This window comes from Choloepus didactylus, chromosome 18 (assembly GCF_015220235.1).
Source record: "Choloepus didactylus isolate mChoDid1 chromosome 18, mChoDid1.pri, whole genome shotgun sequence".
NCBI lineage: Eukaryota > Metazoa > Chordata > Mammalia > Pilosa > Megalonychidae > Choloepus > Choloepus didactylus.
Window position 1 is genome coordinate 55,805,941 of NC_051324.1, and position 22,595 is coordinate 55,828,535.

Here is a 22,595-nt window from a genome sequence, read left to right on the forward strand (position 1 = left end):
CTCAATATTTACCTAGTTCCACCTTCTTCTTGTAACTTCCTTTTGTAAAAAGGACCATTCTTTTCATTGTTACTTTGGGCTGAAAACCTGTAGTGTCATCTTTAACACTACAATTTATATTAGATCTTTCAGAGTAGCTCTCTTAACAATATTTCCTTCCCTTTTCATGTAATTTTCTTAGTTCAGGCTCTTACTGTTGGTTTACTATAACAGCTTCGTAGGTGTTCGCTCTGCCTGTAGTCTTCACCTTTTTCCAGTCCACTCTCAATACCACAAATAGAAAGATATGGCAGTGTATTTACAGCCATGTTCCATTTCTGGCTTTTAAAGCCTCTCTGATCGGATCAGTCTTATCTATCCAACAGTATTTACTTTTATAGCTTAGCACACACACTTTGGTGAGTCTTCTCAAAGCTTTTCCTAGCTCTTCCTACTAGTAGGAAAGTACTCCTTTTCCTATTCATCTTTTTAAAATCCAGATGAGTCCCATTTCCTTTTTTTTTTTTTTTAATTGTTCAAACCCAAACTGCTCTCTTGTTTTTTTAAGATCTTACTGTATTCACTGTTGAATTGCATAGTAAATGAGAGGTATAAAATAGCATAGGGCTTAAAAGCATGAAATCTGGAGCTAGACTACATTACTGTGTAACCTTGGGATAGTTAATTAACCCTTTTGTGCCTCAGTTTCCTCATCAGTAAATTAGGCATAATAATAGTATCTACTCCACAGGGTTATTGGGAGGATTAAAAGATGTAATATATGTAAAACATTTGGAATAGTGCCTGACTTAGTGTTGTAAGTATTTGCTCTTATAATTATGATAGTTAAGCACTTGTTTCTTCTCAGAATTTCTTTTTCTTGTATGGTATTCTTATTTATCCAGTTCGATAGTAAGTTCTTCTAAGGCAAAGTATTTCATTTTTTGTTTCAATCCTTCATTACTCATGATAGTTATTCAGTAAAACTTGTTGACTAATTTGATTTCTTTGTAGCTCATTTTCCTGTGTGAAAACCTCTGAAAAGCTCTTTCTTTAAATGAGCTACCAAAGGAGGTATGTGGAAAGGGCTAAGAGAAACATGAATATTTTAAGTGTTCACCTTCCTGGGGTCAGAGGGCTGATAATGATCTATAAAAACTTCCATATTATGATATAACCTCTAGACTTTGGTAGTTTAAACTGAGAAGTGTTTTGAGACAGGAAAAAAAAATGTAGTTTTTGGTATTTAATGTGGAAGTAACTTTAATCTTAGTCTTAAAATGGACCACTTTTCATTTTTAGCTAAATTTCAAACTTTTTAAAAAAGAATTAAAGAATGGAATAATCTTTTTTTTTTATTTTTTTTTTATTTTTTTTTTATTTTTTTGGAATAATCTTTTAATTGTCTTATAGGAAATGGCCATCTTTATAAAGGTAATCAATCTTCTATCTCACATGTCAGAATATTCTTTAATTTAAAAAAAATCTTCCCTTTTTTTTCACAGGACTTCCTGATCCATTTGCTAAGGTGGTGGTTGATGGATCTGGGCAATGCCATTCAACAGATACTGTGAAGAATACACTCGATCCAAAGTGGAATCAGCACTATGACCTGTAGGTTTAAACAATTGTTCTGAAACAAAATATAGAATTAATATTATTTGATATAGTCTTTGAAAAGAATCACTGAAAATGATCTGAGTTTGAGCTGTAGTATAATTTGTTCTCCACGGAAGGGGTAGAAAAACCCAGCTGGCACATACTTTGGCTTATAGATAGTTGGTTTTGTAAGATGAGGTACTTTTGATAAGCCTATGAAGAATGAAATGAAAGTGGCTTACAGATTAGAGCAGTTTCCATGCAACTTTTTCAGTTAAATGAAGGTATTAATTCACTTTGGGCCATTTGTAAGTATAAAACCAGAAGTCAGAGTTGGAGTGTACTCATGGGCATTCTTTTTTGCTTCTGTGTGGATTCTTTCTTTCTTTCTTTCTTTTTTTAATTTTATTTCATTCGCAATAGTATGTATTCTAAAAAAAAAAAAAAAGGCAAATGGTACTATAAGGCTTTTAACGGAAAACAGACATTCCCTGCCCTGTTCTTTTTCTGATTCCCATTCTCAAGGTAACTCCTCTCAATAAACTGACTGTTTATTCTGGTATTTAGCCTCTCTTTCTAGATATCATGCTTATTTTATAACTTCTGAGGTTTTTTTTTTTGGTTGTTGGTTTTTAGTGTTATTTTTTAAATTTTCTATCATAGAAGATAAAGATACAACTTTTACAGCTGATACCACCATCCCCACTCCCACAATACACACATGCTCTTTCCTTTCTCACAGCGCTCAATTATAGTTATTGAACCTTTTTGGTTAAATCATTGTTCAGTGCTTACATTACGATTATGTAAATATTCATTTATCAGTCTCATGGTATACAGTGATTACATTTTCTTTTTCTAACTTTTTTTTTCTGAAGTTAACAACTATCTTACTTTGCCATTTGCTTAATAGTTCCCATTAGTTAATTCCCAAGCTCTCCTACAGAATTGAACATCTCCTCTCCAAGTGTTCAACCATGTCAGATGTTCCATTGGTTTTGTTTTCTTCTTGGAAATATCCCTCCTGGAGCCTCTATTCTCTTGCCCCAATCTAACCTGGTGGTTTTCTAAGACCTGATGCACAGTTATTCTGGGCTTTACCTTTATCATTATGTTGGGAATTTCCTTTGCCTCTTCTAGGTCCAGTGACGTCCACTTTTTTTGTTTACTCCCCTGTTTTGGTGAAATAAATCCTCTGTCTCAGAAACAGTACAAAGATATTATTGGAAATTGAATCATGTCCCTCACAAGAGGCATGTTCAGGTCCCAATCCCTGGTCCTGTGTGTGTGAACCCATTTGTAAATAGGACCTTTGAAGATTCAGTGGATTAAGGTGTGCCCAAACTGAATGAGGATGGGCCTTAATTAAATATGACTGAAATCCTTATGAACAAAGGAAATTGGACAAAGAAAAGAGAAGCTGTGGAAGCAGTCAGATGGTGGAAGTCAGAGGAGCCTGGAAAAGAAAGAGGAAGATACTGCCATATGTGTTGCAACATAATGGAAAAGCCAAGGACCAAAGATCACCAGCAGCCAGCCCCATAACACCACAGTCTTTGGGAGAAAGCATTGCTTGCAGATACCTTGAATTTGGACTTCTGGCCTCAAAGCCATGAGCCAGTGAATTCCCATTTAAGCCAGCTCACTGTATGATGTTTGTTATAGCAGCTAGAAAACTAAAACAGATGGGAAAAAGTTTGAGATATTGTCTGGAAATACATTTTATCTTCTTTACTTGATTGATAGTTTATCTGGGTATAGACTTCTAGGTGAGATATCTTTTTTCCTCAAATTTTTGAATACATTGTTCCATTGTCTTCTACATCTAGATCAGTGCTGTCAAACAGAAATATAATGTGAGGCACAGCTATAATTTAAAATTTTCTAGTAGCCACATTGAAAAAAGTAAAAAGAAACATGAGATTAGGTTTAATAATATATTTTATTTAATTTACTATGTCCAAATCGTCTCATTTCAATGTGTAATCAATGTAAAATAATTAAGATTTTGTATATTTTTGTACTGAGTTTAAAATCAAGAGTTCATTTTTGTTTTGCACTTAACAGCACAACTCAATTTGAACTAGCCACATTTTTTTTAAAATGCAATTTTATTGAGATATATTCACACAGCATAGAAACCATCCAAAGTATACAGTCATTATCTCAATTATCATCAAATAGTTGTGCATACAGCCCCATGATCAAATTTAGACCATTTTCATTACTCTAGAAAAGAAATAAAAATTAATAAAAGAAAACCCTATTCCTCCCATACTACCTATCACCCTATATTATTGACCCATAGTATTTTGATGTGGTGTATTTGTTACTGTAGATGAAAGAGTATTGCAGTATTACTGTTATATGATGATACTATGAACAACTGATTGTACACTTTGAAGGATTGTACGTTATGTGAATATATCTCAATAAAATTGCATATTAAAATATTACTGTTAATTATAGTCCATAGTTTGCAATAGGTACATTTTTCCCATATACCCCTCTATTATTAATTCCTTATTAATGGTGTCATACATCTGCTCTATTTCATGAAAGAATTTATTATTTTTTTTAATATTTGTACAGTTAGTCATGGTCCAGTACAAGATTGTCCACTACAAGATTCACTATATTATACATTCCCATGTTTTAACCTCCAACTTTCCTTCTGGTGATGTTCATGACTCTAAACTTCTCCTTTCTATCATACTTACACACCACTCAGCAGTGTTACCATCACCTCTGTCCATTTTCAAATGTTTAAGTTTATCTAGTTAAATATTCTGTACATATTAAGCAACTGCTCCCTATTCTTTAGCCTCATTCTGTATCCTGGTAATCCATATTCTTTATGTCTCTGAGTTTACATATTCTAATTAGTTCATATCAGTGAGATCATAAAATATTTGTCCTTTTGTGTTTGATTTACTTCACTTAGCACAGTGTCCTCAGGGTTCATCCTTGTGCACTTCAGAACTTCATTTCTTCTTATTGCTGAATAATATTCCATCATATGTTTATGTGACATTTTGTTTATCCATTCGTCTGTTGATGGACAGTGGGTATTTCCATCTTTTGGCAATTGTGAATAATACCATTATTAACATTGGTGTGCAAGTGTCTGTTCACATCCCTGCTTTCAGATCTTCTGGTATATCCCAGGAAGCAGGATTGCTGAGTCATAAGGCAATTCTGTACTTAGCTTCCAAAGGAACTGGCAAACCATCCTCCACAGCGGCTGTACCATTTTATATTCCCACCAGCAGTGAATAAGTGTTCCAGTTTCTCCACAACCTCTCCAACATTTGTAGTTTCCTTTTTGTTTAACAGTGGCCATTCTAGTAGGTATGAGATGATCTCATTTTGGTTTTGACTTGCATTTTCCTAGTAGCAACTGAAGCTAGTGAAGCTGAACATCTTTTCATGTGCCTCTTAGCCCTCTGTATTTCCTCTTGGAAGAAATGTCTATTTATCTCCTTTGCCCAATTTTTAATTTGGTGGTTTGTCTTTTTATTGTTGAGCTGTGGGATTTCTTTATATATTCTGGATATCAAACCCTTATCAAAAATGTGGTTTCCAGGTCTTTTCTCCTATTGAGTTGGTTGCCTTTTCACACTTTTGACAAGGTCCTTTGAAGCACTGATGTTCTTGATTTTGAGGAGTTCTCATTTATCTGTTTGTTTTTCATTTGTTGCTTGTGCTTTGGGTGTAAAGTCTAAGAAATTACTGCTTTTCATGAGATCTTGAGAATGTTTCCCTACATTTTCTTCCAGGAGTTTTATGGTACTGGTTCTTATATTTAGGTCTTTGATCCATTTTGAGTTAATTTTTGAATAGGGTATGAATAGAGGTCCTCTTGCATTGTTTTGATTATGGGTATCCAGTTCTCCCAACGTCATTTATTGAAGCGACTGTTCTGTCCTAGTTGAATGGGCTTGGGAGCGAGATCAGTTGGGAGCGATGTCATCAACATCACAACGTAAACAGTTACTGAAAACTTCTCTCGAGAGGTTCAGTGACAAAAAAAGGACAATTTTGAATTGTTTGAAACTCTGGAGGAGGACCCTGAAAATGCCAAATTGAAGAAAGAGAAGAAATAACAGGTAGGAATCTTCCATCCCAGGCTGTCTGCCACCTCCCCCTCCCCCACCCCAGGCTCAGTGCTTGAAAGGCACAGAATCAGCAGGCGGGACCCCTCCCACCAGGGACGCAGTCTATAAAATCTCTCACAGCAGTGAGACATACCCCCACTGTTTGAAGACCTAGGGGACAGGGGAGGACACCTCAAGGCCCAGGTCAGTGAGGAACAAAGAGACTGAGAAAACGTGGACAGAGACTGCATTTCCAGCCCTGGGTCTGAAAGTCCTTCCCCCACTGTTGAGGGAAGCAGCATTTGGTGGCTGTTTCCTTGCTATGTGGATGGCTCCAGTACTGGGTCAGTTGAGGGAGTACTGTGTCACATGTGGAGCTCCACAATAAGCCAGATTTTGGCTGGCAAAGTGAGGACGTAGGAATCCTGCAGTTTCAGCTCACCTGTGTAGGTGCAGCCTGTGCTTGGAGGCAAAGCAGCTTCTGAGAACAATTAAATTACTGAACATTGCCATCTGCTGGACAGTCAGGAAGGTGCAAGGGCATTGAAACACTTAAACAAGATGCTTCAGACCCTTTCTTAGGAGCACAGGAGCTGGTCTACATGCCCTGTATGGCTGAGAAATATGGAAGACCCAACTGTTAAAGCAGGGCCCCAAAACAAACCCAGGCCAGTGGAAAACAGAGCACCACTGGAAGCCAGCAGATCTGTATTACTACACACAGTGAACTTGCTGGGGTGCCCAGTGCGGAACTCCCATTCCTGTGGCAGGCCATGGTGGGTACCTGATTTTGAGAGGAAAACTAGGGGGGAGAGCCAGTGAGAGAAACAAATAAAAGATGGACATCAGAGACAGCCACCAAGAAAATCCTAGTCAAAAGAGAGAAGACAACCTCCAGAATAAACTAATCAAGAAAATCTCAACTGGACAGTGAGAGAAACAAATAAAAGATGGACATCAGAGACAGCCACCAAGGAAACCCTAGTCAAAAGAGAGAAAACAACCTCCAGAATAAACTAATCAAGAAAATCTCAACTGGACAGTGAGAGAAACAAATAAAAGATGGACATCAGAGACAGCCACCAAGGAAACCCTAGTCAAAAGAGAGAAAACAACCTCCAGAATAAACTAATCAAGAAAATCAGATGCCTAGATGGCAAACAATCACAAGCCACACTAGGAAACATGAAGATATGGCCCAGTCAAAGTAACAAACTAACATCTCAATTGAGATTTAGGAGTTGAAACAACTAATTAAAGATACTCAAACAAATCTTGTAAATCAAATCAACGAGTTGAAATAAAATGTGACAAAAGAGATGAAGGATATAAAGAAGACACTGGGTGATCATAAGGAATAATTAGTAAACTTGAAAACACAAATGACAGAACTTATGGGAATGAAAGGCACAATAGAAGAGATGAAAAACACAATGGAGCCATACAACAGCAGACTTGGAGAGGTGGAAGAAAGGATCATAAACTAGAGGACAGGACATCTAAAATCCTACACACACAAAAGAACAGATAGGGAAAATAATGGAAAAAATATGATCAGGGGTCTCAGGGAATGGGATGACAGCATGAAGCGCCCAAATATACACATTATAGATGTCCCAGAAGAAGAGAAGGGACAAGAGGCAGAAAGAATAATAGAGGAAATAATCAATGAAAATTTCCCAACTCTTATGAAAGACATAAAATTATAGGTCCAAGAAGCACAGTGTACCCCAAACAGAATTGATCCAAATAGACCTACTCCAAGACACTTACTTACCAGATTTTCAAATGTCCAAGAGAGAATTCTGAAAGCAGCAAGAGAAAAGCAATCCATCATATACAAGAGAAGCTCGATAAGGTTAAGTGCGGATCTCAGCAGAAACCATGGAGGCAAAAAGGCAGTGGTATGATATATTGAAGATATTGAAAGAGAAAAACTGCCAACCAAGAATCCTATATCTGGCAAAACTGTCCTTCAAAAATGAGGGAGATCTATCCAGTGTATGGATGGATGAGTAGAAAAATGGGGACAAAACCTAAATGAAAAATAGGGTGGGATGCAAGGGTGATTTGGGTGTTCTTTTTTAATTTTTATTTTTTTATTCTTATTCTTTCTGGTGTAAGGAAAATGTTCAAAAATAGATTAGGGTGATGAATGTACAACTGTAAGATGGTGCTGTGAACAGTTGATTGTATACCATGGGTGATTGTATGGTATGTGACTATATCTCAATAGAACTGAATTTAAAAAAAAAAAAATGAGGGAGAGTTTAAAATATTTGCAGGTAAACAAGACTCAGAGATTTTGTGAACGGGAGACCTCCTTTACAGGAAATACTAAAGGGAGTGCTACAGACAGATAGGAAAAGACAGGGGAGAGAGATTTGGAGAAGAGTGTAGAAATTAAGTTATCAGGAGATAAAAAGAGGGTGGAGGTTGGGCATTTGATAATGAAGGAGTAGATTTCTACCTTTCAGAGTATTTTTGTCATGAAAGGATGCTGAATTTAGTCAAATGCCTTTTTGTGTCAATCCAGATAATCACATGGTTTTTCCCTTTTGATTTGTTAATGTAGTGTATTACATTGATTTTCTTGTTTTAAACTACGTGTGCATACCTGGAATAAAATCCACTTGGTCGTGGTGTATAAATCTTTTAATATGCTGTTTGATTCTATTTGCAGGGATATTGTTGAATTTTTTTTAAATCTGTATTCATTAGAGAGATTGGTCTGAAATTTTCTTGTAGTGTCTTTATCTGGCTTTAGTAGGGTAATATTGGCTTCATAGAATGAATTAGGTAGTGTTCCCTCTTTAATTTTTTTGCAAGAGTTGGAGCAGGAATGGTATTAAGTTTTCTTGGAATGCTTGGTAAAACTCGCCAGTGAAGCCTTCTGGTCCTGGGCTTTTCTTTGTTGGTAAGTTTTTGATGACTAATTTAATCTCTTTATCTCTTTCCTTGTGATTGGTTTGTTGAGGTCTTCTGGTTCTTCCTCATGTCAGTGTAGGTTGTTCATGTGTTTCTGGGAAGTTGTCCATTTCTTCTAAGTTCTCTAGCTTGTTGGCATACATTTGTTCATAGTAGCCATGTAGGACCTTTTTTATTTCTTTGGGGTTCCTGGTAATGTACCCCTCTTGTTTCTGATTTTATTTATTTGTGTCTTCTCTCTTTTTGTCTTTGTCAGTCTAGCTAAGGGTTTGTCGATTTTATTGATCTCAAAGAATCAACTTTTGGTTTTATTGATTCTCTGTTGTTTTTGTATTTTCCATTTCATTAATTTCAGCTCTAATCTTTGTTATTTCTTTCCTTCTGGTCACTTTGGGATTAGTTTGCTGTTCTTTTTCCAGTTTCTCCAGTTGTTCAGTTAGGTCATTGATTTTAACTCTTTCCTCCTTTTTAATGTAGGTGTTTAGGGCTGTGAATTTCCCTCTCAGTCTTTGCGTCCCATAAGTTTTGACACATTGTATTCTCATTTTCATTTTCATTTGTCTCGAGATACTTACTGATTCTCTTGTAGTTTCTTCCTTGACCCAATGATTGTTTAAGAGTGTGTTGTTTAACCTCCATATATTTGTGTGTTTTCTGGTTCTCCTTTTGTTATTTTTTTCCACCTTCATTCCGTTGTGATCAGAGAAAGTGCTTTGTATAATTTCTGTATCTTTAAATTTATTAAGACCTCTATTGTGCCCCAGCATTTTGTCTGTTCTTGAGAAAGTTCCATGAGCACTTGAGAAGAATGTGTATCCTGCTGTTTTGGAAAGTAGTTGAACTAGCCACATTTTGAGTACTCAGTAGCCACATGTTGCTAGTGACTACCATTTTAGCAGTGAAGATTTAGAGTTTTGCTCACGGCATTTTGATTTTGGTCCTTCATGATTAAAGTTATCTACCAGTAGATTTCATGGTATTTTCTTTATCTTGGATGTTAAATTTTATGATTGTGGACTTGGTTATCTAAATCATTGTGCTAGGTACTTGGGGCCTTTTAATATGAATGTTTAAGATCTTTAGGGGAAAATTTTCTGTTTACTTTTAGTTGATTTCCTCTCCTCCATTTTCCTTCTTTCCTGCTTTTTGTTTTTTTCTGGAACTCCTGAATTGAACATCTTTTGTTTTCTCGTTTCTTCCGTATTTAAGGTTTGTTTTTAAAGATATACTTTCTGGGTTGTTTGTACAACTTTGATTCCAGCATTCCTATTAAATTTTAATTTCTGCTCTCATTATTTTTAACTTCCAAGATCATTTTGCTTTCTGAATATCTCTTTCATAAGCTCTTATTCTTAGATGCAGTATTATCTCTGATGAGAGAGTGGGTGTTAATCATCATTTTTTTCTCTTGCCTGAATTGCCTCTGTTTTCTGAGTTCCTTTTTTTTCCTCTTAGTTTGGTTTTGGTCAATCTTTTATTTCTGAGTTCAGGCACTTAAATGTTGATGGTAAGCCCTGTGAGTGTGGTTGGAGGTGGTCTTCTGGCTAGAGTGTTTTGGCATAACTGTAATATTTTCACTGCACAGAATTCTCCTGTCTCCTGCCTGGGGCCTATAATCTTAGATGCTAGTGTGTTGGAGCCGAACAGTTTTAAGGGTTCTGAGAGGTCTCTCCATCCATTCACTATGTTAACTTCTTCTAAATACCCATGTTTTTATTGTGGAATTTTACCTCCTCCCTCAGCTCTGCCCAGTGTCCCTGAGCAGAGAACTTTGCAGAGAATAAATCATTGGTCTCCTATAGGGCTGGGGATGAGCTGACTGGGGAAAAGATTCTGGAGGCTTTTCTATTCCTTTTAAACATCATCACCAATCTGTTGTTTGCTACCCCACTCCGCCCCACCAATCCCTGCAGAATATCTAGGGCTCCCATTTTGGGAATATTTCAGGGGGTTTGTAGCAGTAACAGTCTTTCTTCTAGTCCACTCCTTTCTGCTGGCTTAGATTTCAGCTTTTTCCAGATTGCTAATTTGTTTACTGCATATATATCTGCTCTCCAGCTTCTACCATTTTTTCAACGTCTCTCATATTATAAACATGTTAATTACCCTGACTTGCCAAGACCTTCAGCCTTTTAAGCTTAACTACCATTCTTTTTCATTGTTCATTGATCTCAACTTTTCTTCAAAACATTCCACTTGTGTTTACCTATAAAAATTGAACTTAGGCCTCCCAGCAAAACTTCTATGTCTGACACCTTACCTATCCTACTTCTAAACCATTACCTCTAGAACTACCCTAGTTTCCCCAGCTCAACCTTGATTTTGGCCAGTTTTTAAAATTTGACCTTCTAAACCACATGTGAACAAATGTCATATCTCTGCTCTAACATTAAGATACCTGGAAACAACTAAGAATAATGTTTTTGTGTATGCTCCTCTGTCTATGGCTCAATAACTCCAAGTTAACTTAATGAACAAATAAATAGGAGCTCACATGTAGGCCATAGAGAGAAGTAAAACTGCCTGGTTTCCCAGTTCTACCACTTACTCTGTGAGCTTTAGCTTGTTATCTAACCCCTTGTGCGTGAGTTTCTAGTAATAACAATAACAACAACAACAACAATAATAATAATGAAAATGCCTACTTTAGAAGTATGATAAGAAAGAATATTGGGAAGGTAGAGGGCATTATGGAGAGACATTGAACTTCTTAATTCTGATTTAGGAGTTGGGAGAGTATCCCAGAAGAAGGGGCATTTAGGGTTAAACCTTTTGTAGAAATTAGCTTTAAAAAAGGAAGAGCTAAGAAGGTGCTAAGCAAAAGCAGTTTGTGGTAAGACCTAGAGACAAAAGGAAATGTGTCTCTGGAAACAGTTTCAGATAGGCAGGATCAGAGAGGTCATGTAAGGTAAGAGAAGAGTGGTAAATGACAGGCAAAGAGAGGTAAGCAGGGGCCAATTCATCAAAGTCCTTGAAAACCTGTTAGTAAACTTGAATACTATCCTAAAAGCAGTGGGGAACAATGAAAACGTTTTAAGTGGGGAAATACTATAATCAGGTTTATATCTAAGAATGGACATTTTGGCCATAATGTGAAAAATGGCTTAGAGGTATGCAAGAATGGCAAGGATACTAGTTCCAATACTATGGAGTAATCCAGCAAGTGGAAAATGATGCCTTATAATGGGAAAGTGGCAATGTGAATGGATAGAAGTAGACATTCTGAATATTATTAATATGACCTTAAAGTTTTAAAATATTTCTATCCTTGGAAAAAAAATGAAATCATACTATATCCTCTGTTCTGATGGATTTGCACCACAGACTGTAGTTTGCTGACCCATGCCTTATACTCCTAACCAGTCTCCATCCTTTTCTCACCTTGCCCTATGGTCTTTCTCAACATACAGCTAGAGTGCTTATGTTAAAAGATATTTCCAATTTTTCACTCTTCTGATCAAGATCCCCCATTGACTTCCTGTCTTACTTGGAATAAAAGCCAAAGTTTATCCTGTGGCTTACAAGACCTTTTTAGTAATTTTTTAAATGCAATTTATTGAGATATATTCATTTACCAAAGTGTACAGTTGTTCACAGTATCATCCTATAGTTGTGCATTCATCGCCACAATATGTGAACATTTTCATTACTCTAAAAAAAAAAGGAAGAATAAAAACAAAAGTAAAAAGAACACACAAAACATCCCATAACCCTCTTCTCCTCCTATTATTCATTTGCTTTTTGTCCCCATTTTTCTTCTTATCTTTCCATTCACTGGATAAAGGGAGTGTGAGTCACAAGGTTTCCACAATCACATGTCACACAGTATAAGCTATATAGTTAGTCATCTTCAAGAATCAAGGCAACTAGGTTGCAGTTCAACAGTTTCAGGTATTTCTTTATAGCTATTCTAATACGCTAAAAACTAAAAGGGATATCTATATAACGCATAAGAATAACCTCCAGAATGACCTCTTGACTCCTTCTGAAATCTCTCATCTGCTGAAGCTTTATTTTGTTTCATTTCTCCTCTTCCTTTTGGTCCAGAAGGCTTTCTCAGTCCCTCGATGCCGGGTCCAGGCTCATCCCTGGGAATCATGTTCCACATAGGATGGAGGGCAGTAAGTCCACCTCCTGAGTTGTCTTAAAGAGAGAGGCCACATCTGAGCAACGAGAGGTTCTCTGGGGATGACTCTTAGGCACAATTATAAGTAGGCTTAGCCTGTCCTTTGCAGTAACAGGCTTCATAAGGGCAAGCCCCAAAATCTAGGGCTCGGTCTTCTAAACATTGGTAGTCCCCAATGCTTGTGAGAATATCAGTAATTCCTCAGGTGGGGAAGTTTAATATTTTCACATTTTCCCTAAGTCCCTCAAGGGGACTTTCTAAATACTTTTTATTCTCTGCCCAAATTACTCTGGGATGTATTGGGGCTTCATGCTAACCCATACAAACCAACCAGATCTCACACCCTATTCAAGTTTCCATGTTAATTATGGTGTTTGAATAAACTGACCATACGAGTTAAATTATATGGTGTGCTACAGAAAATATAGATTTTGCACCAAATAAACATCTCTTCCTTTGGTCTCACACAGAAGTTGAAGTTTTAAAACACAGCCACTGTCATCCTTTACCCTTTAGTCTGATTAACCTTAGTCCTAACCAAGTCCATTTCATTCATATCTTAATTGAAGTCTGGTCTCTTCTTCAGCTTCTTTAACAGTTGCTATGTGGGGTAATGCTGACAGTCGTAGCTGCTGAACTCTGGCTCTGATTGTCAGGTGTCACACAGATACCTGAAGTTCCAGGGATCGACCAGGTTATACACAAACAGCTTAGCATCTCAGAATTTAGAAATAACCAATACAACTCATGAAATTATGTGACTGCTATAAGAGCTTACAATCTAGGAACCTTTACAGTAAGCCTTCCCCTGATAACCTATGCTCTCAGATTCAATTTTCAGAGTTTGCACATTATAGTTAGTCCATATTAGTGAGGTGTTATAATGTTTGTCTTTTTGTTTCTGTCTTAATTTCACTCAGTATACTGTCCTCAAGGTCCATTCACCTAGTTGCAATCTCACAAGTTCATTCCTTCTTGCAGCAACTCAGTGTTCTATTGTATGCATATACCACAGTTCACCATTCTGTTTGTCGATGTAAACTTAGGCACCTCCATCCAAATCCTGCTGCCGTAGAAACCAGTGTGCACATGTCCATTAGTGACCCTGCTCTCAGTTCTTCCAAGTATATATCCAATAACAGGGTTGCAGGACCATATTACAAGACCTTCATTTGTCTCTTATATTGGTTAGGGTAGGCTAATTTGATATAGTAGACAACCTTAAAAAGTCAGTGTGCCAGTTTGAATGTATTGTGTCCCCCAAATGCCATTATCTTTGTGGTCTTGTGTGGGGCAGACATTTTTGGTGCTGGTTAGATTTGCTTGGAATGTGCCCCACTCAGCTGTGGGTAATGATCATTTTGATGAGATGTTCCCATGGAGGCATGTCCCCACCCATTCGGGGTGGGCCTTGATCGGTGGAGCTACATAAATGAGCTGACTCGGGGGGAGGAAGAGAGTGCAGCTGGGAGTGATGTTTTGAAGAGAAGCAAGCTTGCTAGAAAGGAATGTCCTGGGAGAAAGCCGTTTTGAGGCCGGAGCTTTGGAGCAGACACCAGCTGCCTTCCTAGATAACAGAGGTTTTCTGGACACCACTGGCCGTCCTCTGGTGAAGGTACCCAATTGCTGAGGTGTTACCTTGGATGCTTTGTGGCCTTAAGACTGTAACTGTGTAGTGAAATAAACCCCCGTTTTATAAAAGCCTGTCCATCTCTGGTGTTTTGCATTCTGCGGCATTAGCAAACTAGAACAGATTTTGGTACCGGAAGTGGGGTGCTTTTGCTGCTGAGTTTGCAAATACCAAACATGTTGGAACGGCTTTTTAAATGGATAAGGGGGAGTTTCTGGAAGAGTTGTGAGGAGCTTGATAGAAAAGGCCAAAACTGCTTTAAAGAGACTGTTTGTGGAAATATGGACTCTAAAGATACTTCTGATGAGGACTTGAGCAGAAATGATGAATGTGTTGTTGCAAAAGAATCTGGAAGCAACAACCTGGAATACTTAGCTGAGGAGATCTCCAGACTACGTGTGGAGGACATATCCTGGCTTCTCCTTGCAGCTTATAGTAAAATGCGAGCAGAGAGAGATAAACTTAGAACTGAACTCTTGGGTTCAAAGAAACCAGAAGCTGATGGCTTGGAAAATTACGAGCTTCCAGGGGGTGTAATCCCAGAAGCTACAGCCCAACATGAGGATGTAACCAAACATGGAATCCAGCTGCCATTTCAGTACAAGCCAAGATTGGAGATGGAATTATCCAGAAAGGATTTGTGGAAACTCCTGTTGTCTGATGGCTTTGACCCCTGCATGCATCATGCAAAGCCAACAGAATTTTTGCGAGATCTTTATAGACAGAGCCATTGCCGGTCTGGACTGGAGGAGACAGACAAGGAAAAAATTAAAGGAAAAATCTCTTCAAAGACAGAGCCATGGAGGTTGAGGTCAGGAGTCAGGAGGTCTAGGGCTGAGAGAGCGGAGCAGCCCACACGCAGGGAAAGGGTGAGTTTGCCCTGGAGGTCGAGGGCGGGCCTTCCGCCTCCTTGCTCAGGAAATGTCCTGCCACCCCAAGCCCCAAAGAGGGTGGAGCACATTCCCAGGGAATTGGGGAGAGCCTGGCTGCCACCACGCTGTTCTGAAGGGGTTGAGCGTGTGCCCCGGAGATGGAAGGGAATCCGGGAGCTGCCCCGGGGTTTGAGGAGGGTGGAGCCGAGAAGGTGGTCTCCCCAATGTGTGGAAATGTTGGAGCACTCACCCAAGCATTTGGAGAGGAAACAGCTGCCAAAAAGGCCCTTGGGAAGGGTTAGGCTCCCACTCTCTCAAGCCCCAAGGATGCAATGTTGTTCTGTTAATGACTCTCAGACTTTGAAATCTAATGGAGTTTGTCCTGCAGGTTTTAAGAACTGTTTTGGTCCTCTTAACCCTGTTTTCCTTACTGTTTCTCCTTATGGCAATGGGAATGTTTATCCTATGAATGTCCCTCCTTTGTATATTGGAAGCATATAACTTGTTCTAAATCCACAGATCCAAAGCTAAAGGAAAAGTATGCCTTAGGACTGACCACGCCTAAATTGATTTTGATGGGATTTTGTACTTAACTTTTGTTACTGAAGTGATTTGAGATATTGTGATGAAATGAATGTATTTTGTATTTGTAAAGATAATGTCATTTTGGGTTCCAGGGGGTGGAATGTGCCAGTTTGAATGTATTGTGTCCCCCAAATGCCATTATCTTTGTGGTCTTGTGTGGGGCAGACATTTTTGGTGCTGGTTAGATTTGCTTGGAATGTGCCCCACTCAGCTGTGGGTAATGATCATTTTGATGAGATGTTCCCATGGAGGCATGTCCCCACCCATTCGGGGTGGGCCTTGATCGGTGGAGCTACATAAATGAGCTGACTCGGGGGGAGGAAGAGAGTGCAGCTGGGAGTGATGTTTTGAAGAGAAGCAAGCTTGCTAGAAAGGAATGTCCTGGGAGAAAGCCGTTTTGAGGCCGGAGCTTTGGAGCAGACACCAGCTGCCTTCCTAGATAACAGAGGTTTTCCGGACACCACTGGCCGTCCTCTGGTGAAGGTACCCAATTGCTGAGGTGTTACCTTGGATGCTTTGTGGCCTTAAGACTGTAACTGTGTAGTGAAATAAACCCCCGTTTTATAAAAGCCTGTCCATCTCTGGTGTTTTGCATTCTGCGGCATTAGCAAACTAGAACAGTCAGTGACTGCCTTAGTTTCCTAGAGTTGCTATAACAAAGTACCACAAACTTGGCAGCTCAAGACAACTGAAATTTATTCTTATAGTTCTGAAAGCTAGAAGTCCAAAATCACAGTGTCGGTAGTGCTGTGCTCTATCTGAAACCTATAAGGGAAAATCCTTCCTTGCCTCTTCTGGCTTTTAGTGTTTGTTGGCAGTCTTTGGTATTCGTTGGCTTGTATGTGAATCTCCCTCCGTCTTCCTATCGCCTTCTCCCCTGTGTCTGTCTGTGTACAAACTTCCCCTTCTTATAAGGAGAGCAGTCATATTGTATTAGGGGTCTGTCCCTTTCTGGTTTGGCCTCATTTTAACCAGTTACAGCTTCAGGGATCCTATTTCCAAATCAGGTCACGTTCACAGGACCAGGGGTTAGAACTTGAACTTAACTTTTTGGAGGACATAATTCAACCCATAAGAGGAACTTAACAAATTTTCTTGGGGTATGGTAGGAACATGTTGGAAGCAAAGTAGTTATTTTAGGTTTTTCTTATTCCTTTGTTTTGTTTGTTTTTTAATTTTTTGATAAAGTTGAAAAAAAAGGAAACTACTTAATCAAATTGTGACAATTAAAAAAAAGAGGCTTAACACAATATTAGTTTTTTTGTACATTAAAAAAAGTTCATTTTTCAGGGAGGCAAGACAGTGTCAAGACCTTCATTATCAATGTATGTTTTCAAGGGATCTCCCTGGGCTTTGACATTCAGCCCCCCAAAGGAGGAGAGGGAGAGTGGGATATTTTTAAAAATAGACCGGGCTTGATGGTGACATGTGCCATTATTCATGTTTCATTGCCTGTAACTTTTTATGGCCATCTGGGAGTTGTAGTCTAGCTCAGTGCCCAGGAAAGCAGGAATGGCTTGAACAACTAACCATTCTCTGCCATAGCTCTTCATTACTTCTAACTTTATCCATGGCCCTTCTTCTCCACTGTGCTGCACTCACACACTCTGTCCTCCTTGATCTTTGTTGAACATGTAAAGCACGCTCCTGCCTGTGCCTCAGGTCCTTGTTTCCTCTGCTTGATTTCTCTGATATCTGCATAGTTGGCTCTCTTAACTCCCTCCAGATTCATTTTAACTTTTCTGTTGCCGTGTAACAAGTTACCCAAATTTAGTGGCTTAAATATAACATTCATTTATTATCTCATGGTTTTGAGAGTCAGTAGTCTGGGCATGAATTTCCTGGGTCCTCTACTTGGGCTCACTAGACTGCAATCCATGTGTTGTCTGTGCTGTGGTCTCTTCACAGGCTTGATTGGGGCAAAGATCTGCTTTCAGCCTCCTTCAGGTTGTTGGCAGAATTCATTTTATTGCAGCTGTAGGACTGATGTCCCTCTTCTTGCTGGTTGTTGGCCCAGGACTGCTCTTGGCTTCTAGAGGCTGCCTGCAGTTCCTTGACTTTACTTGGGCTTTAACAACATGGCAGCTTGCTGCTTCAAGGCCAGCAGTAAGAGTCTCTTACTCCGGTTTGCTAAGATGCAGACTTCTGTAATGTAATAGAATGATGTGCGTGAGAGCCTATCACCTTGGCCACATTGTTTTGATTGAGAAGCAAGTCACAGGTTCTGCCTGCACTTGTGGGGGAGGGGATTGCAACAGGCGTGTGACTCCTTGAGGTCACCTTAGGATGTGTCCTCCTGAGAGCTGTATTTAAATGGCTCCTTTTCACGAGGACTTCCTTAACCAATCTCTATAAAATAACAATTCCCTCCTTTCCTTTTCCTATCCTGCTTTTTCTCCATAGCACGTTTATTACCATCTGACATTCATTTTCTATCTCCACTAGAATGTAAAATTCCTGGTGTGTTTACTGCTGTGTCTTCAGTGCCTAGAGCTGTTCAGTAAACTTCTATTGAATGAATGAAAGAGCCAGGTAAAGAAAAAACAATGGAAGGATTTTGAGTAGGAAGTATAGGGAAGGAACTTGTAGGGAGAAAGTATTATATGAGGATAAACCGAACAAGTTGAAGCTTTAATTAGTCTATAAAGACTAAGGGGTGAGGGGCATAGTTAAAGATTGAGATGTAATGACCAACATGGAAATAAATACAAATTTGCTCATCATTTCGGTAGATAGTATTGACAAGAGTCATAATGGATCGCAAGACTTGTTAATGATAGAATCACAGTCGGTCACTAAGATGATCTGTTCTATATTTTTTATTACTTAAGATAAATGACAAGGGCAGTCAAGCTTATTCACTTCATGAAGCTCTGCTGTGGCATTTTTGTAGTATGTTCTATGAACGGTGTTTCTGCTAATATTATTTAAATGTTTTCTGGGATTTGTTTTTTGAACCATTTTATGATTACTTTACAACCTGCTATGTGTAAAAGTCAATAATTATTTAAAAATATAAAAATTTTAGAATTATCTGTAATTACGACTTTTTGAATTATTTGTAAGACTTAATTGATTTTTTGTGTTTTTTATCTTCAGAAAGCTGTCATATTGAATTTAAAGGCAAGAAAGTACTTACTGTATTGCTAATCCACTATTCCATGGGAACTATAATTTCTGACTTAAAACTCCTGTACTCCATGGAAATAACATGTGTGCCAGGAAATGGAGGGTGTCTGAAATGATGGATGTACATGTGGGCTTGCTTTACTCTATGAACAGAGATGTTGGAATCTGAAGTTTTAAAAGAGCATCAAGAAAACTAGCTTATAGAAAATCTGGACTAATTTAAGTTAGAAAGATAATAATTAAACAGTATATGATTGTAGTGTCCTTGATACCATTTCAGATCTAGTGAAAGCTCTGATTTTTGTGAATAATGTAAAAGCTCATTTTTGAGTTCATGTTATGGTAAGATCACAAACTATTCATGTGTTTTTCCAGGAAGTGTCCCTTGTCCTGCTTTTGAAGTAACATAGCACTTGGTACACAGTAAATATTTATTTAATGTTATTTTATATACTCATTTTGTACCAGAAATCCTACATTTTGTCTCACTGCTTAGAAGTGTACTATTTAGAAACTAATTTTGGTCAACTTACCATCCTCTTTTCATATACCTCTGGGATAATTAAGTTTTTACTGGTTTAATTAGATTCTTTTAGTGATTAATCGTACTAAAGAAGTGGGAGTTTTGATTAGAGAGGAAAGGAAGAGGTAATTCTTAAATTTGGAGTGTGGGAGGGAAGAAGATAGTTGTTAAGACGGTATAGTTAGGGGATTTTGGGTGGCTTGGGGACGGGCTTTTAGGGTCTTCAGAGCCTGAAATAGTCCCAAGCTAAATAAGAGAATTTCACTGAGCCTTTCCTCACACATTCACTAAATATACCACTGCTATTTGAGAAGGTCGTCAGTCCATATGCACCTTTTCACTCTGCCTAGGACTGTTAGTATGGATTGGGAAGTGGAGGGGTAAAAGAGAAAGGTTAACATTCTTGGAGTACTTTCCTGAGTTGACTTTAAAAGAAATATATTGGAAACCCTTTTTTTTTTTTTTTTTAAATACTAAGAAATCCAGATAATTCTCGAGTCTTTTGTATGCCACTAGTGCCTTTGATTACCATTGTATGATTTCCACATAATTGTATGTCTAAATGGGGGAAGTAAGAAAGGAGCTTTCCCCACTTTCATAAGCTATAGAATATCTTCAAACGACAAGCAAAACCCAAACCAAAAATCCTGCAGAGCTGTGAGTTTGTCTTTGGGCTAAGCTAGAGATGAAAACCTTAGTTTGAAATAGATTGGTGGTAGTTGGTGTAGCTAGAGTCCTAGTTTCCTCTAAGTACAGAAGTGAAAAGGTGTGACAGGGCCTGACCAAACTAAGAAAGGTCTCTAGGAACTCCCTGCTTTTCCTGGTTACTACTCTGCTTGGGTAGAGGGAGCACTGTTAACAGAGGTATGGAGAAGTTCTCGATTCAGTTACAAAGGCTTCAAAGCAGGGTAAGAAAGTAACCTTGGCACCTCAGGTCTAAACTCATCCATTTTCCTGTAGAAACATTTGTTTTGCTTAGTTTGATTCTCTACTTTTGGTAAGATGCTATGCTTCAGACCCATAGTCTTGTATAACATTGTTTTTATGGGAAAACAGGTTCTGCCATTCCAGGCAATTAACTTGCAAAGCCACCTTGGGAACAAGATCTCTGTGAATGGAGATGGTCTCTAGTCTAATTTTTCTTAAGCTGGGCCTGAATGAATTTTCTTCAAATAGGCCCACAATTTTAGTTTTTGTGTGTGTGTGTGTGTTTTTTAAATTGAGGTGAAATTCATATCACATAAAATTAACCATTTTAAAGTGAACAATTCACATTCATAATGTTGTTCAATCACCATCTCTGTCTAGATCCCAAACATATTCATCACCCCAAAAGGAAACCCTGAGCTCATCACGGTACTCACAAACAATGATATTATGGCACACTGTACTAAACAGATGAATTTGCTTAAGCCAGTGTTAGACTATGCAGAGGGCTGAGGGAATCGATATTTTACCATGCCTATGAATCAGGCTTATCATTTGGGAAACTGGTTTAATGTAAATTTTTAAAAAAAAAGTTTGATTTTGATTCTGGTTCTAGAATTTTGATATATCATATAGATATATCCAAGTTAGGTCTGTTAGGAATTGAACTCCTGAAAGCCTCCTGAACTCATTAAGCAATTATTCCATTCTCCCTATACCCTAACTTTTGGAACCACCAGTCTGCTTTCTGTCTCTCTGGATTTACCTGTTCTGAATATTTCATATAAATGGAATCATGCAATATATGACCTTTTGCGACTGGCTTCTTTCACTTAGCATAATGTTTTTGAGGTTTATCCGTGCTGCAGCATGTATCAGTACTTGTTTGCTTTTTATGTCTGAATATATTCCATTGTATAGATGAGGCACAATTTGTTTATCCATTCATCCATTTGATGAGTATTTTGGATGTTTCTACCTTTTGGCTTTTGTGAATAATGCTGTTATGACACATTTTTACATGTTATTTGTTTGAGTACCTGTTATCAGTTTTTTTGACAGTATGTCTAGGAGTGGAATTGCCAAGTCTGTGGTAATTCTGTTTCATTTTTTGAGTCACTGCCAAACTGTTTTCCACAGTGGCTGATCCATTTTACATTCCCACCAGCAGTGTACAAAGGTGCCAATTTCTCCACATTCTTACTATTTTTTTTTTTTTTAAATAGTAGCTAATCTAGTGGTATAAAGTAGTATCTTGGGGTTTTGATTTGCATTCTCCTAATGACTCAGTGATGTTGAGCATCTTATCATATGCTTGTTGTCTTTTTAAAAAGCTGATATTAACTGACAACCCAGGACTTCTATCCTGCTTGTTTCCAAGGTGCTACGTTGGAGGGGCCTTGGTGGGAGAAACAGTTTATATGTTTGTATGTCTGCAAACATAAGTCTAATATTTTAAGGTTAGCAAAAATCCTCATTGAGTACTTACCACATTTTGTTCTATCTTTTAGTTTCCCAGCTTCTAAAACAAATAACATGATGGATTGATTTAAACAATAGGAATTTATTTGCTCACAGTTTTGAGGCTAGCAGTAGTCCAAAATCGAGACATCAGCAAGGTGATGATGCTTTTTCCTTGAAGACTGTAGCATTCTGGAGCTGGCTACCTGTGATCTTTGGTCCTTGGCTTTTCTGTCATATGATAATGGACATGGTGATGTCTTCCCCTTTCTTTTCCGGATTCTGTTGACTTCTGCTTTTCCCCATGACTTTCTCTCTGTGGCCTTCTCTATAAAGCCTCTGGTAATAGGATTAAGACCTATCATCCTGATTCAGTTGACCACACCTTAACTAAAAATAACTTCTTCAAAAGGTCCTATTAACATTGGTTCCACAGGATTAAAATTAAGATCATGTTTTTTCTGGGGTACATAGCTTGATTACCGCAATCTGTGTGGTGATATTGTACTTCACTATAGAAGTGTCCTTCACAGTGGAGTATCCTGAGAAGTTGTCTATAAATGACATAGTTTTTAGTCTAGTCAAAGTTTTAGTTGAACCTAATAGAGCCTTTTAGTTAACTTTCAATTGTGAAAGAATTTACTGTTGCCATGTGTATTGTATTATGTGAGGTTTCCTTAAAGTGAGAACATACAAAAAGTAAATAAACAATGTGGGGAGGAGGGGAATGGAATGTTTT

At 38.1% G+C, this 22,595-nt stretch overlaps 1 protein-coding gene across 1 annotated transcript in view; it reads left to right on the forward strand.

Moving 5' to 3' along the window:
- SMURF2 (SMAD specific E3 ubiquitin protein ligase 2) overlaps positions 1–22,595 on the forward strand; it is a 158,048-nt gene that overhangs the window by 85,512 nt on the left and 49,941 nt on the right. The window contains exon 3 of the mRNA XM_037810230.1: positions 1,485–1,593. Coding sequence (XP_037666158.1) covers positions 1,485–1,593 — 109 coding nt within the window. The remainder of the gene's footprint in view (positions 1–1,484; positions 1,594–22,595) is intronic.